Source organism: Geospiza fortis, unplaced genomic scaffold, assembly GCF_000277835.1.
Source record: "Geospiza fortis unplaced genomic scaffold, GeoFor_1.0 scaffold166, whole genome shotgun sequence".
In the NCBI taxonomy this organism is placed as follows: domain Eukaryota; kingdom Metazoa; phylum Chordata; class Aves; order Passeriformes; family Thraupidae; genus Geospiza; species Geospiza fortis.
Genome location: NW_005054310.1, coordinates 11,141,029 through 11,156,283, shown reverse-complemented (window position 1 = coordinate 11,156,283; position 15,255 = coordinate 11,141,029). Strand labels below are relative to the sequence as shown.

At 37.9% G+C, this 15,255-nt stretch overlaps 1 protein-coding gene across 2 annotated transcripts; it reads right to left on the bottom strand.

Moving 5' to 3' along the window:
* Positions 1-3,677: 3,677 nt before the first annotated feature.
* PUS7L (pseudouridine synthase 7 like) lies at positions 3,678-15,210 on the bottom strand. 2 transcript variants are annotated; one of them, XM_031055572.1, is made up of 8 exons: positions 14,293-15,210; positions 13,452-13,611; positions 12,020-12,215; positions 10,257-10,355; positions 8,689-8,770; positions 7,062-7,336; positions 5,392-5,445; positions 3,678-4,850 (listed from the first exon to the last, which is right to left on the bottom strand). In XM_031055572.1, exons 1-8 carry the CDS (start codon positions 15,188-15,190, stop codon positions 4,527-4,529), a joined length of 2,088 nt encoding a protein of 695 aa, XP_030911432.1. In that variant the 5' UTR covers positions 15,191-15,210; the 3' UTR covers positions 3,678-4,526. The 2 variants fall into 2 exon arrangements, with proteins under 2 accessions (XP_030911432.1, XP_030911433.1); XM_031055573.1 differs by having other exon boundaries at positions 13,452-13,597; positions 14,293-14,357.
* Positions 15,211-15,255: the final 45 nt, after the last annotated feature.

The following is a 15,255-nucleotide window of genomic DNA, read 5'->3' as shown; positions in this document are numbered from 1 at the left end:
CTGCTGTAATATAAAAGAACTTTGTAATATAAAAGCTACTTTATTCTGCTAAGCAGAATAAAGTAGCTTCAGATGGTGTGAACATCTGACTTCATTGATTCTGCCTTTCTTGCAAAGACAACATTCCCAGACGATGTCTACATGAGAAAGCTTTTTGGTGTGACAGAAACAGATGAACATATTGGAGAATTGAAATGTACTCCACAGAAGATACCCGTGTGTAGGATTTGAGACTCTCCAAATGACCAACCTCTCATTTGGATCCCTGTTTCTCCATGAGGACATGAATATGCTTGGCCTGCAGCTGGAGCTCACCTTCTGGTTTTATTTCCTCCAGAAGGAATCTAGATCTGAACAATGTGCTGCAAGACATGATCTCAGACTGATAGAAAGTGTTAATAGTTTCTCAGCTTGTTCCCTTGAGTACTTGTTACAGGCAGAAGTTCTGCAAGAAAAAGGAAAGGAGGCTTGTCCTCATCAGCAGGTTGTAGGAGCTCAAATCAGCAGCTGACAGGAACTGGCACTGAGAGAATTTAATGGAGTTTTAATGAGTGAGCGAGGCCAATAGTCACACATCTACCTGGCTTCTGAATTGCCTTCATGACAGGAATGTAATTTTAAGCCATCTCCTTCTGAAAGATCTGAAAATTTGTACATTCACATTGAGGATCATACTAGTTGTCAAATTTGTAGGGAATTAAAAGTAATAGGATTTCATAGATTAAGAACACTTGCATTTCTCCCATTCAAATTCCCAATTATCTATGATCTGTGCTGAAAAAACAATCAACTGGTCACTGAACATAAAACCTCTTTTGTTAAGAATAAAATCAGGAACTCCTCTTCATTAGTACTAGTGAATTGCTTTAAGGATTATCAGAAAAGGATGGTGGCAATAGAAGTGCTTAGTAAAATGAGAGATGACTAACACATGAATCCTTTCCTTAAATTTAGATCAGTGCATAATGATAATCTTCTTTTCTAAGTGCAGGGGTGCAGATGTTTTGCTTATATAGATTATACTTACAAAGCTGAGTATTGCACTCATATAAAACTCTCTGAATTCAGCTGCAAAATAGCTGCTAGGATTAAGAAAATTAATTACAAATAAATAAAATAAAGTAAAAAAGGATGTTTATCATATAAACACTCTAACAGCTAACTTGACTTCCCTGGTAGAACATTTCTACCCTAGGAATTTAACCTATGGGCACACATAATTAGCTCTTTCACCTTAAAGTTGCTGAAAGAATGATTTGCTTAAGAAGATTAGGGTTTTTTAGTGTTCAATAGAAGTACTGACAAATGATCCTAAAATGATTATAGGGGACCTCTTTCAACAACATCTTCTGATCTTTTATTTTGAAATAGCATGCCTTTCAGACAAAAACCTTTTATCCTGACCTTTTGTGTTTTTTCAAATCAATGCTCAACTTTTAATACCTTCTGTATTCAAATCGTGCATGTGATGAGACGGTTTTCAAGACTCTTTTCATCCACATGGACGATGACCACAATAGTCTCCTTAAACAGAACTTTAGTGCTAGTTTATTTCTTCTGGTCATTGTAACTGCATGCAGCTTCCTGTCTGCACTGGAGCACTTTACAATGCCTGTGCTGACACAACTTTTACTTAAGTTAAAAATAATTTTCCAAAATGGGGAGATTTTTAAGGGCAGGTGGAAGACAGAAGAGGTGATATTGAAAAGCAAAGGTAGAAGAAAGTACACTCAGTTGGGTCATGGAAGGGAAATGGATTTTTCCATCATTTTGCCTGTATACCATAAACTTGAGGTGTGCAGCAAGCACTGTAATAGGGTAAGCATTGTAGGACACCTGCAGTGGCTCTGTAGCTGTTGTGTCCATGACACTCTAATTCTTCATATAAAAGCTAAGGATCAAATTTTGAATTAGTGACACAGACTTGCAGAGTAATCCTCTTTTTAACATATAGAATTATCTGGATCCTTCATTGCTGCACAGTTTTATACATGCATTTCTATTTTTCCTATTCCTATAATTATCAAGCTTGGGAAATTTATCATACTCAGCTGTTAGCATAATCTGAAAAATGATGCAATCATTTTATCAGCTGATGCAATAAAAAGAAATCAATTTATAAATCAATTTATATTACTGATTCTTGCTCAGTAAAAATGAGTAGTTTCCTACTTTAAGTTATGCTGCCATCTATAGGCAACCCAGGTTGGAAGAGATCTCCGGCCTCTAGTTCAACTGCCCCCACAAAATGACAATAAAAAGGGAAAAAGTATCTCATGCTCAATGCAATTGCTCACTACCCTGTGTCTGATGCCAGACCTCCCTTCCCGAACCCAGATCAGCTCCTCTTCCAGGTAACTCCCCCCAGTTTATATACTGGGCATGATGTTCTATGGTGTGAAATATCCCTTTGGTCAGTTGAGGTCACCTGCCCCAGCTATGCTTTCTCCAAGTTTCCTTTGTGTACCTCCTCACTGGCAGAGCATAAGACAAGAAAAAAGTAATTGACTCAGGATAGTTAACTTAACAAAAAGACCAAAACACCAGAGTGTTACCAACACCATTCTCATTCTGAATCCAAGACACAGCACTGTAACAGCTACTGTGAAGAAATTAACTCTACCCTAGCTGAAACCAGGACAGTTGCTAAGACCTTTACCCTATTTGGTGATACAAACCTCCTCAGATGGAGGCTGCACAGCCTCTGGGGAACATATTCCACTACCTGACTGTCCTCACAGGTAAAAAGTCCTTCCTTTTAACCATTGTAAATCTGTCATTTCAATTTAGGCTCATTGTCTCTTGTTCTCCTGCCACACTCACTATGAAGAGCCTGGCTCCACCTTCTTGCTAACCTCCTCATAGGTGCTGGTGAGCTGCTGTTGATTCCCCCCCAAACTATGTCTTCTCCAAGCTGATGACGCCCAGTTCCTTCAGCATCTCATCAAACAAGGGCTCCAATGCCCTAATAGCTCAGAGGCTCTTTGCTGAACTTGGTACAGTTCTTGCACATTTTTCTTGTGCTAGGGAACAAAACTGAATGTAAAAGTTAAATGTGGTAAAACAACTGCTGGAAATTGGGATGCAATTGCTTCCCAAGATCTACTGGTCTTGTCCCTGCTAACCTATTCCAGAAGGCTGTTGTTCATTCTTGCTGCCTAGGAACAGAGCTGGACAGGGCCCCTGTTCAGCTGCTCCCCATGTCCCTGCAGAGCTGGGCAGTGGCACTGGTGCTTCCTTCGCACGGGTAGCACTTCACATTTGTCCTTGCTGAGTGTCATACAGCTCCCACTGGCCTCTTCCTTCTGCATATTTAGGCGGAACAGCCCTGAACAGCAGCCTGACCCTCCAGAATATCTATTTGTTCCCTTCATTTGGTGTCAACTGCAGATTCAATGAAGGTGAATTCCATCCACTCCTCCAGGCCACTGACACAGACACAAAGCCGGATGGGCCCAGAAGACACCCCAGTGACATTCACTCCAGGGAGGGTGTGACCCCTTAAGTACTACTCTCTGTATCTCATCATCCAATCACATTTTCACTCATCTGGTTGTCCACCTATCCAAACCACAATATCCTAACTTGCTTTCACAAATATTGTGGTACAGTTGAAAACAGACAAGGTAAATGATACTTTATTTGTTCTACCCTTTTTCAAAAATCCATTCATTTTATCAAAGTTATCTGCCTTTTTTTTACTTAATCAAAAAGAAAATAGAAAAGTTTTTTTTCCAAAGTTGGTTAGTATTTTTTTTGTACTACCACAAGACTTCACAGTAACAGTAGAGCCTGCATCATGTAAACAATGGTTTGGTTTTATTATACATGGTTTTGGTTTTATTATACACGGTTTTCCAGTGATGTCAGGTACTCACCTGATCTTGAAGAGCTTACTGAAACAGGCACTCCCAGCTATGCGCTACTGAATCCTGAAATTGTCAGCCTTAACTTAATTTGGGGCATTCATCAAATGTCTGATAAAGCAACCAACAACTTGTCACTGTTGACTCAGGACTTTAACCTTTTAACACTAAGTACCTGAACACAATGAAACACAATGTATTTGGGAAACCTTAGTACAACTTTTCACTTAGAAACCTTTTAGGCTGTAAACTTGTTACACTATTGCTTGAATAGCATTTAGTATAAAACATATAAAAAAATACTATGAATTACAAGACATATTTGTTTGCTGCAAATACTTTTCCAGGGCTTAACTTTGCAAGCCAGATGTCTATGCAAAGAGGAAATTCATGCTGGTTGCCCATGGTTTCTTTAAGTTCTGTTAGACCTTCCTGGTGCAACAGTTTTACTCCAATGCATTCAATGCATTCAGAGTTTGGAATTATTTTGAAACATTCCAAAGGATTTTGGTAATGTTTTTTTTCTTATCTGTATGAATCTCAATCTACACATTTTTCCTGTTCATGACTTGAACCTGTTATTCTCCGTTATATTCCTGGCATTACATGTAAAATAACAACTTTGTATAATATTCCTGCAATCTTTCATTAAGTGAAACCTTAAAAATCACATTTCATTATTTCTCTCAGACAGACTGTTGCATAACATGAAGGATCAAGGTCAAATGATATATGAAGAGAGACTTTTAAATCATTCAGATGGCTGTCCTCAATTTTGATCTCTTTTTCACTACTTTCCAAAAAATATGAGAGATTCTGAACATTTTTCAAAATGAGTCTGTAGCATCCAGGTATATTTAGCTGTAGCGGAGACACTCTGAATTTGCACAACTCCAGCTCATCCTTAGAAAGTCTTTCATGGTACCATTGTCCAACTTTATTACTGGGATACTTGATACTGTGTCCCACCATTGGAAGAACCACCTTCAAAGAAAAAATAAACATATTTGAGCATATTCCCCTTTAAATAAATGTGATCATTTAAAATGTGTTTAAACCTTGTGTTTTGGGGTCTGAAATAGTAAACCAGCAGATTCTCTTGTGAAATGAAGCAGGTATACTGAATGTCATTAAAGCAGAAAAAATAACCAGTGTATCAGGATTCTTAAAACAAAGCACTATACAGCAGTAAAGACATTCAGTTGCCATACAAGACTTCACAACTACACTTTGAAACCTTCAAAAATTAGAATGTCAACTTCTTTTGAAAGTTTTTCCCAGTAGACTGAAATCTTTCCTGAAGTATTCAGCTTCAGGATAAATATTGTCATACTGCAAATGACACTGTATTTATTTCCACTACCAAGTAAATTTGTTATGAGGGTGGAAATTAGTTCACATGTGTTTTCTTCAATGAGCATTCTGGCAGGGACAAAGACTGCACCAGTTAAATTGATCACATTATTTAAAACAAAATGTTTTAATCAAATAAAAATATCAACAACTCTGAATTTTTCAGACTTACTTGGTATATAGAATATTTGTTTGCCGATTCTTCTGCAGCAGTGACTACATGAACCTGACAAGATATTTAAGAAGAAAAAAACACCAACCTTTTTAAAAAGTAAAAACATATGCTTTATTTTAGGAATTATGCACTGCATTCACCTGCAAAGAATATTAAGGATATTTGACTACTGCAGGGGCAATAAACTCAGGTATGAAAAAATCTTAAGATACGCTTAATTTATATTAATCAGTTTACTGATAGATGGCATTGCATTAAACATTTACTGATGCTAGCTACCACTATTATTCTTCGAGTTTGAAGTTAACAAAGTCAATGCAATCTTGTGCTACATCAGCAAATGTAAAAATACAAAAAAATTGTTTTATATTAAGAAGGAATATATCTATATAAAACTCAGTAACTCAATACTGAATTTAATACATCTGCTTTTAATTTTGTTTGATCTAATTGTTTCATTAGCATTCACTCTCAAAAATACTGGTAAAGAAAAATCTCAGTTGAAACACAAGCTACTGCATGGGACCGGGGGTAACCTCTCAAATGCTCTTGCTTTCAAATTTCTAAGAGGTTCACCCAAAAGAAATTATTACATTCTGCCTCTGCACACATCTGTTTGTTCTCCAGGAAACATTGCACAGTTTATAACTGATCTGATCAGGAGAAAGATAGAATCATAGAATAATCTAGGTTGGAAAAGGTTGAATCCAGCTGCAAAACATTACCAAGTCCACCACTAAACCCTCATCACGTACCTGCAGGGATGGTGTCTCAACCCCTTCTATGTGCAGCCTGTTCCAGTGTTTGATAACTCTTTTGGTGAAGAATATTTTCTAATGCACAACCTAAATTTTTCTGGCACAACTTGAGTCTATTTCCTCTTGTCCTACCACTTTCTACTTGGGAACTATCTTCACAATAAGGTATGCTAACCCTAAAAGAAAAGAGCACTTCAGAATGGACTTGAGTATGTCAAAACCCGGGACCAGACACTTCACTGCCAGATTCTACTCACTGGCTCACCTATGGCTCCATGCACAGCTCCCAGGCTGAGCTATGGGCAAGCAGAAGTGCTCCCTTGCCTTTTAGTACTTTACCAAGAAGACTGCTGCATCTTTTGAACAGCTGCTACCAGTTTAGACCCAGCACCAGCGAAATTGTGCTAAACATGTTTTGCCTCTGTAACTGCAAAGAGATTATCAGATCAGCCTGAGGCTACCCTTCACCCTGGACTCACACTCAGCATTGTATTTAGGAAAGGCCTGATGTGGAGAGCAAGACTCAGATCTGCACTCACTAATAATATGGAAACACCCAGTCTACTCTGAAGGCTTCCCCAGTCAGATCCTAAGAGCATTACATACCATGGAGACTAAATTTTCACATGTATCATTTCTGACCTTCTGCTCGTTCCTCTAACTTGAATAAAATGAACAGCCAAAACAGATTAAAGCTGCTAATTATATGCCGAGCTCACAGTTCTATTTACAGTGAAAGAAAAAAAATCCTACATTATGTTTTTTTAACTTTGTCACAGATATTTAACATTTTAATGGAAGAACCAAAATAAAGCCATTAGAGTATGTCTGCTTATGTATTCAAGTACATTAAGTTTTTGGGGGAGTTTTGTTTTCTTTTTACAAGAAGTACTTTACAAGAAGACTCACCTTGTCATTCAGGGAAATGCTTTCATCATTTTCTTCCAAGACAAGATCACCCTCAACCACTTTGGAGCCATAAGTCTTCAGCCTATATGATGCTGCTTCATTCCAAATTTTACTGCAATAAGCATGGACATAGAATATGCGCAAGGAGTGAGGAATGTTGAGCCATCCTTTGGTACAACCTTCATGATTTACACCATAGCGATTTAAAGCTCGTAGCAACATCTTCTCTCTTACTTTAAATTCTGGCAGCATTACAAGTGTGCCCTTTGCATCTTCTGATATAAACAAAAATAACCATGTCAGTAATCCCAGATTATTCAAGTATTACCTGACATTTAAAAAGATAAAATAATCAAATCGAGAAAAAAGGTGTCAGTCTAATGTCTCCATGCTTTATTTCCTTTCCTTCAATGTGTTGTGTTAGACAAATTTCATCTTGTATGCCTATCAACGCAGACCCATGAATTTTATTCTGTTTCATGCAGTATAAATTAAACTAGCTGTCATTCAGTTATTCAGCCTAGTTCAAACAATTTTTTTTTGAAACTTATTTTATCACTCCAAAGTGTTTTTTTTGAACGAGGTAACTGGAAGTAAAAACCAAGCTATAAAATAACATTAAATCTCTACTTCTCATCATTTCAGAAGATGTATTTCACAGCAGGTAAAAACCATGTCTTTATTTTAAAGGCAAAAATTACACTGGCCTTAGGGAAGTCTGACCCTTAACTAAGATGAAAATGCACTTAATCAGATTTTTACTGCATTATATAAATGCTGTATATTTAAAATTGTATGGGGTTTTTTTTTCATATTATAAGTGATTACTTGATGAAGCCTTTTGCACAGACTTCTATGTCTGCTTTCAGGAAAAGGCAAGCAGCTGCTTTCAGGGTCCACACCAACTGGAAATTCCATGCATCATAGAACCATGTACAGAACAGAATCATTTATCTTACACTTTTGTGAAACCAAACATATCTTTGTCTTTTGAAGCTATATATCATAGCTGGTATGTCAATCTACAGTGATAAGCAGGCTAATAGATGTGGAATATTTGAAAAGAAAAGTATGTTTGAAGTTGAGAGCAACTTCAAATTGGTGAGAAAGTTTGGCTGAATGATAAAACCAATAAATATGGCAAACAGAGCACTCTACTCAGCACACTCCTGCCTTTGACTTATTTTGTTGATTTTAGTTCAAGAAAGAAAGAAAGTAGATGTGTTAAGTGCTGAGTATGAGTTGGGTGCCATATTCCTGTATACTTCCCTCACTTGGCAGAAGAAGTTCATTATCCAAAAGCAGACAAATGGAAGGAAGCCAGAACTTCCCTGATAAACCTTAGTCTCTTCCAGCATTATGATACACAGCATTTGCTTCCACATTTTCTTCCACCTGAAGTACATTCATTTTCCCCTATTTTGCACATTTAGGGCCTCATCCTCATATAATTTCAAAATGTGCAACTCTATTGAGTTGCACATATAAAAATTATAATGGAGTTCATTATAATGAAGGGTAAGTAGCATAAAGCAGTAGGAAAATAAAAAGTATTTCCCTGTGCAGCAACACAGTACCTCACAATATCAACTCTGCATAAATACAAGGACAATTTAAGTGGACATACCAGTTTGAAGAAAGTATCTTTTTGCATTGTTTACAGGATCATCAGTATCTTCAGGTGTGAAAAATAACTTCACAGCTTTCACCTTGAAAGTACAAATTTTTTTCAGTTAAATACGACTATTTATCAGCTAAACAAGTAATCATGCATCCAATTCTGTCTCAAGATACTCTGCAAGCTCTCAAAATAACATCAGTTTTTTAGTGTCAAAGCCAAATTCTCCCTTTCACAGAAGAACTCATGAACCACAGAACAATGTGTTATGGCCTTTGATTAAAAAGAGGTTTTAGTCACCCAGAAAATGTAAAACAGTTTTCAAAGCTCTGTGAGTAAACTGGTCACTTTCTTGGTCATCCAGTTCAAACTTTTCCACGTGAAATTGTCATCATTCTATACTGAACAGGAAGGTTTCTTCCATCCTGCATGCTTCATGAAAAATTTAGACTGAACACTTTCAGAGTCTCACACAGAGGGAAAACTTTTTTTTAATTTTGTTTTTTAATACTGATCTGTATTAGGTTTGATGACACTGTGAGAAGGAAAACACTACAGTAATCTCTGCTACTTGCAATATTGGAGGAGCTGCTCAATTTGCTAGCACTTCTACCAACCTGTGATACCTGGCTCTTGTCCTCCTCTGTACTGGACTGTGCAAGCACATACTAGTACATTTTTAATATAGACAGTAATTCCTACCTATTTTAAATTAAATTACTAAGTTAGGACTAAGGATTTAAATCATTACTCCTCAGGGACTGGCACCTGGTCAAACTGCCATCTGATGTCAGATACATCAACAGCAACTTTCATGGGCTGCTCTCAAATCTTGATTCTTGTATTTGAAAGATAAGCTTTCCTGATTTTTCTCAGAATCAAAACAAGATTAGAAGAAAAGGATATTCAAGAATCCTTTTGACTTTATCGTGTCTGATTAGTCTTCTTCTTACTTCTTCTATAGTGCCAAACACTACACCACATAGGCTAAAAAGTACATTATCTTATCATATTAATCATCACTTAATGAGCTCAGAACACAGAGTTTGGAAAAGTAGTCAAGGAATAATGGAAAGCAGAAATCTCTTCTATATAGCGGATGAATTACCATAGTATTGAAAAAGCAAATCCTCTCTTATGAACTTATGTGACATTTTTAAGAAGTAAACAGACCCCAGCAGGATAAAGAAGCTACAGTTCGGAGGTGATCAGGACCATGAATAAACTCTGTATGAAGCCTGCTTCTTTTCAGTGTTCAAATCCTGTATGGAATGCAACCACTTTCCTGCCAAGTGGCATGATGACAATCCCAATCACATTCCAATCACAGACAGAACTATCACCCCAGAACTATTTAAAGCTTCACTTGCTGTTTAAAAAAAGGTTTTAGTTTCAGTATGAATATCTTCATGCTTAAGCTGTTATTGAAACAGATCTAGCAATTGCTTCCAGCACACAGATGGATTTATTTCACAAATGAAATTGTTCACTGAGAAGGTCAACTCCAGTGCTAGACACCACAACAGTAATATGAAATTCTCTTGACAGTAAGTACTCAAATTACAAAATGGAAATACCATTTTTTCATTCAGTAAAGCCAATCCTATTTGATCTGTCTGAACAATTTGTCCTTGTCCAAATCGCTGAGGTCCGTAGTAATTCACAAAACCTTTTGTCTAGAATGAGAAAGGATAAACATGTTACATGCATGAAAGTACTCGGTATGATCAATAAGACCAGGCAGACAACACGCATACATCTATATTTACATCCAAAATGTATACAACCAGAATCAGAAGTTACAAGAAAAGCAAAACTCATAATTCATTATGATTTTTTGGCCCTAAAAAGACATCTAAAAAGACTATCAAGTTCTACCATTGTCTTCACATTATTAAAAAGATCCCACGTAAATGAACCAAAATTATTCCTATATAGTTAATTATTATAATTACAACTATAGGTCGAGTTAAAGTAATTAAGCTTTTAAAATGTGTCAGATTATGGAACCTCTACTCAAGCAAATGCAGCACAGCTAATGAACAGTAACCACAGCACATTTTTTCTTAAAAACACATCTTTTTAACATGAGATAATTTCTATTATTACTGCAATATAAAGGTCAAAAGTGAACACTTCTGCTAATTGGGATTTTAAACCTCCTGATGAGTTCTAGGTCACACATGAGAAGTAAAATCACAGTCATGTAACCCAAGGAGAACACCCTGTTCTAGGAAATAGTAAGTATACATGGAGTAGACAAACACAAAACACATATTTGTTTTGCAAATAGTTATTAGTTTCAAATTTTATTATCTTGCTTTGGACACCTATAGGTCCCACACACAATTCTGCTTTCACAGAAGGTGAAAAATGCATATTTTGGATTAATATGTATCCTGTTTTGCCATTTACCTTCTAACCAGTAAGGTAAATCTAATAAAGCAAGACACACAATCATAGGAATTTGGGTTCATTTTCCAAACAGCAAAATAAAACAAGTCAGATGGAGCAAAGAAAGCATTATAGTACCAACTGAATGCTGTTCTCAATAATAAAATTAATTTCCAATGTACATGTAATGTATTTTGCTTTTGCACACTGGCTAGTTTTCATTCAAGACTTTGATCCTGGATTAATCTTCTTAATTATAGCAATTTATATTATAGTTATTACTTCAAAAGATAGGGCAAGAAAATCAATAGTGTAAAAATATATTAAGTTTTTTCCCTTCCAGTATTTACTTTTATTTTTCTTGGTGGTTTAAGAATGTCTGATGATCGGAGTTTCCTTTAGGGACTAAGGAAAGCAGAATCAAAATCCACTGCATTTCAGGGGAGTCTTCCTTCTCAGAGATGGACCATGAAAGTTTTTCATCCAAGCCAACCATGCATGCTCCTCACATGACCAAAAAAGCAACCAGCTGTGATGTGCAGTGAGCATATGTGTGTATATACATGTATCCCATACAAACTATTTGGATGTGTAAGTACATAGTTTCCCCCTTCATCTGCCACAGTGAGACGCATCACTTTGGCTAGCCTCAGCTCTGTGCAGCAATGGCTCTTACATCCATACTCATTTGTTACTGAATTCCCCTTTTCTTTTGCTGCACCACCCTGGGGTCTCCAGTCTGAATCACAGAATCAATGCACTTGTAATACCTTCTTGGAAGGCAATTTTACTCCTGATTCCCTAAGCAGGAAAGACATAAAACTGCAAAGGGCACGAAACTTGGGAAATATTGCCATTATCGTACTATTACAAGCATTTTCCTTAAATGTACTTTTTATAACTGCAAAGAATTAAAACTCTGTTCATTATCATGAGTCTTTCTCACCTCAACATTTTCTACTGCTTCAGCTATTCTCTCCTTCAAATCTGCAGAAGAGTCATGACTGTGGTGCTGGAGATCTCTCACAACTATGTCAAAGTGATTGCCCTTCAGCTGGCCAAGTCTGAGGTGCTGGTGTGCTGGACGGATGTTGTATATTTTCATACCCTTTTTTTCCATTTTGTTTCCAATTTCCTTCAACCTGAATAAGCAATTGGGAGAAATTATGAACCATCCTCTAGTAAAGCTATACAACTTCTAATGAATGTCTTTTTCACCTTTGCACTCATATTGAAAACACTTTAAAAAATAAAATGGGATGAAAAACAATTATTATGAGAAAACAAAATCAAATGCAGAGATAGAAGTCTTAAAATTTAGTTATAATTCAGAAATGCTTTTTAAATTATTGGCATTTTTATGATACTGACAGATGCTGGAATTAAGCAATTCATGGAACTTTCTCAGAGTGCACAGAACTTTTAATTTTTTTAATTGAAAAACGAGTAATTTTTTTACTCTTATCTCCTCAAAACCTGTTTTTCATTAAAGAGAAAGGAAAAGAAAAGGTAATGCGCTCTAGCAGATTCCAAAACACAATTCCTCTTTCTCCATCAGCCTTAACAAAAACAATTTCAGTGCACTGATTATCTGGTTGTGCTTGCACATGCTTGTAATTGGAAACACAGCTGACTGTTCAAATATTTACCCTTTAAAATATCCACTCAATCTCTTTGTTCTTGTGTGTAAATAAGAGTCATTCAAATCTGTGGAGGGATAGAATGTAAGAAAATAGTGCAGAAGGCAGTCTCACACCTGAGGAGTTGCAGCTGTACCAATCACCAAAGATTAGGAACAGGCCTGCCCTTAACAGGCCACAGCTGTGTCCAACAAGAAAAGTGCTACAAAAGAGTGGGTTAGCTGGGTGAGGAGAGAGATGGGGTTTGTTGGTTGGGCTGTGAGGAAGTATGAGTCAGTGCTGCAAGGAACTGCCCATGAGAAATCACCAAGAAGGAATGGCAACTTTTGCAATAAGATGACAACAAAAATCAAAGGAAAATTTCAGCATAAGAGCATGAATCCTAAGCAATATTTTAATAACATCATAAACTGTTCATTTATAAAAAATATTTTTTCTCTTGCTGTGTGGATGCATTTACCTATTTTTCTTCATCATTTAAACACTCATGCAAAGTTCTGCTAATTATCTCTTGGACAACTGGCCTTACAGCCCAGTTTGCAGTGGAGTTTTGCCATTGACTTGAGTGCTAAATTGCATATTCCCTAAAGCCACAAAAGATTAAAGCCATTTCCACTGTGGTCTATATGGGCAAGGGGAAGACACATCAGTAAGAATATTTCAAGACATTGTACCATGTTGATACTTATTAACACCAAGAGCTACGTGCTAAACAGCTTGCACCTAGATTTTAAGTACCTCTCAGGAGTCACCTTCTTCACCACCATAGGCTGCAAAGTGATAGCCTTCTTATCTTTGATGCCAGTGTAACTGAAGTCTGAAGGAAGAACGTCAAGTTCAGCTGCCAACAAGCCGATTGCTTCTAGTGTTTCTAGGTTTTCTTTCTGAAGGGTGAAAGCTGAAACAATCATCTCAGAATTATTAGAAACATGCCTTTATGTTTCAGTGCTCTGCCATGACAAACAGGCAGGTTCTTCCCCTTAAACTGTAACAGCGTGGAAACTATAAAGAAACTGCCCTCCTACCCCACAAATCTAAATCAAATGGGACTTTTACAGCACAGAAGGAAAAAAATAAAAACAGTACACAAAGCTCAGACCAACCAAAAACCCTGATGCCTTTAGAAACAGTATCTCAAAAAATGCAACACAATTCAACAGACATGCATGGATGTATTGCAGGAAACCTTCTCTGTATCAGAGAATGCTTTGAAGAATGAGATCATAAGTCAAATTTGACCTTACTATCTTGTTCAGTATCTAGATGCATCTCCTAAAATCCCACAATTATTTTCAAGGGAAAGCTATCACTCTGGGAATGCCACAGAGTTAGTTAGTAGCTACAATCAAAAGAACTGTAACCATTATCAGCGAGCAGCTGATGCCAAATCACTGCAGTAACTTGATTCCTCCATTCTGTTCTCCACGGGTGTAACACCACTGCACTAATAATGATTTATTTCAACACAAACAGTGACTTGACAGGCCTATGTGTTGTATAAAAATGATCCTGACTATCAGTATCAGTCTTACCTACAGAACACCAAAATACCTGCCACCTTCACTAAAAATGTATTTACCTGTATAAACATCTTGCTTCTCCTGAAAACCACCAGCACACCTTTTTCTGGACCAAGTTTTTTCTCGAAACCGTACCATTATTGATGTACTTGGCTGATCATTGACATCTGTCACAGTAAAAGATTTTGTTTCTAAAAGCTTTCCAAATTTTCTATTGATAAAGTGGTGAACTGTTTTTCTGTGCTCTTTGTTTCCATCAGGCTCAAAGGAAAACGTAGAATTTTCTAGCTTTGCATCCAAAAATTTAAAGAAATCACTTGTTTCCTTTTCAGTCACTAACTGACAAAGCTCTCTGTAATCAGGATTCCCTTTTACAATCATTTCATTGCCTTTTGTAAGAGTGACTAGAAAGGGGAATTTCTGCCTAACAGCACCGTGTAAATCAGCTCGAATTTTCTTGTCCAGCCTTGGTCCTAGCGAGAACTCCCTAGCAGCAGCATCCGCATTGTTTTCCGAGCCCCACGCATCCTTCACATCGCAGGCAAACTTGTGGAGCAGTTCGCTCACGGGCTTGCCGAGCAAGGACTCCAACACTGGGGCTTCCCCGAGGCCGGGCTGCAGCTCGGGCTCTCCCTCACGCTCGCTATTGCCCGGGGATGCAGCACAGCCGCCTCCCGCCCGGCCTGGGCCCTGCCCCGCGGGCCCGGGCGCTGCATCCCGGGGACACGCGGGGGCACTCGGCCCGGGGGGCTCCGTCCTCCGCCTTTTGGGCTCCCTCGGACACGGGCTGCTCTGTGCCGGCGGCGCTTCGCCGCTGTTTTGGAGCAATTCAGCTCGGGAGTCCCCGAGGAAGAGCTCGGGCACCTCGAGCTCCGTCACTACGAAGTCCCCGGGCGCGTTTTTGATGGTGCCGCGGAAGCCGGTGTGCTCGGTCAGGTAACTGAAGGAGGGCAGCATGGCCGCGGCCTGCCCTGCTCCCCGCCAGGCCGGACAGGAAAAAGGGAGACGGGCGGAAGAGCATC

Coding starts and splice junctions, on each gene's coding strand:
- PUS7L (XM_031055572.1), bottom strand. CDS start 15,190: ATGCTGCCCTCCTTCAGTTACCTGACCGAGCACACCGGCTTCCGCGGC. Junction 7,337..8,688: donor AAGATACTTTCTTCAAACTG/GTATGTCCACTT, acceptor TGTTTATATCAG/AAGATGCAAAGGGCACACTT. Junction 4,851..5,391: donor ACAAATATTCTATATACCAA/GTAAGTCTGAAA, acceptor TTTTCTTTGAAG/GTGGTTCTTCCAATGGTGGG.